Raw genomic sequence first — 883 nt, 5'->3', positions numbered from 1 at the left:
CCGCATTCAGGAGGGTGTCTGCTGATTTACACCCCCTCCCGGGTTACCCTGGGAGGATAAATCAGATTTTTTTAAGCCCTCGTTTTAAACCTTTCACTAGCCTGCCCCGGACCAGACCCCGCTAAATGAGATCAGTCGTTTTAGGGCTCCGCCGCTCGGCCCCCTGCAACGTCCTACCGGCCCCGGCGAGGTCGGGAATCGCCACCTCCTCCGACTGCCGGCCTTGGCGGCGTCTGGGGTTCGTTAAAGCAAATCGCTTGCACGTGGAGCGTGAGGAGGGGGCGGCTGCTTCGCGTTTCCCCCGCGGGACCGACCTGGGGGAGACGCGTGGAGGATGCAGGAGCGAGGGACGTACGGAGGTGTCGGCGGGGAGGTGGCGATACATACCCCGGCTCAGTGGGATGCGGACATGGACCAAGCCCCTTCCATCCTCCAGACGGAGAAGGCGTAGCTGAGCCTCTCGTGGGCCAGGTAGTTGCAGCTGGTGATCTTGTGGTCCAGCTCATCGCTCTGCAGGACCTGGTACAAGAAGTCTATGTAGCGGGCGGCCAGCTTGAGGGTTTGGATCTTGCTCAGCTTGTCGGAGGGCAAGGTCGGGATGATCTTCCGCAGCTCCGCGAAGGCGTCGTTGAGCGACTGGGTCCGCTGGCGTTCCCGCACGTTGGCGATCACGCGCTGTGTGTGCACGTCCTCGAAGGACTGCGGGACGGGGCTGCGCTTGCTCCGCTTGCCCTGCGGCGAGGGCGCGCCGCAATCCTCCGCCGGCTTGCCCCCCTGGCCGCGCTTGCGGAGGCATTTCTTGTGCAGCCGTTCGCCTTCCTCCTCGCTGGTGACCAGGCTGCCTTCGGGGGAGTCCGGGCACATGCTTTCCTCTTTCATCTTC

General features: G+C 63.8%; 1 protein-coding gene across 1 annotated transcript; it reads right to left on the bottom strand.

The window, feature by feature from the left end:
- Positions 1-392: 392 nt before the first annotated feature.
- LOC104831130 (twist-related protein 2-like) lies at positions 393-883 on the bottom strand. Its single transcript, XM_010566503.1, has one exon. The coding sequence runs from the start codon at positions 877-879 to the stop codon at positions 394-396; it is 486 nt and encodes a 161-aa protein (XP_010564805.1). The 5' UTR covers positions 880-883; the 3' UTR covers position 393.

Source organism: Haliaeetus leucocephalus, unplaced genomic scaffold (genome assembly GCF_000737465.1).
Source record: "Haliaeetus leucocephalus isolate CR32 unplaced genomic scaffold, Haliaeetus_leucocephalus-4.0 Scaffold214, whole genome shotgun sequence".
NCBI classification, from domain to species: Eukaryota; Metazoa; Chordata; class Aves; order Accipitriformes; family Accipitridae; genus Haliaeetus; species Haliaeetus leucocephalus.
This window is presented reverse-complemented; position numbering and strand designations above follow the sequence as displayed.

Excerpts from the sequence above, each read along its gene's own strand:
- LOC104831130 (XM_010566503.1), bottom strand. The coding sequence starts at position 879 with ATGAAAGAGGAAAGCATGTGCCCGGACTCCCCCGAAGGCAGCCTGGTC.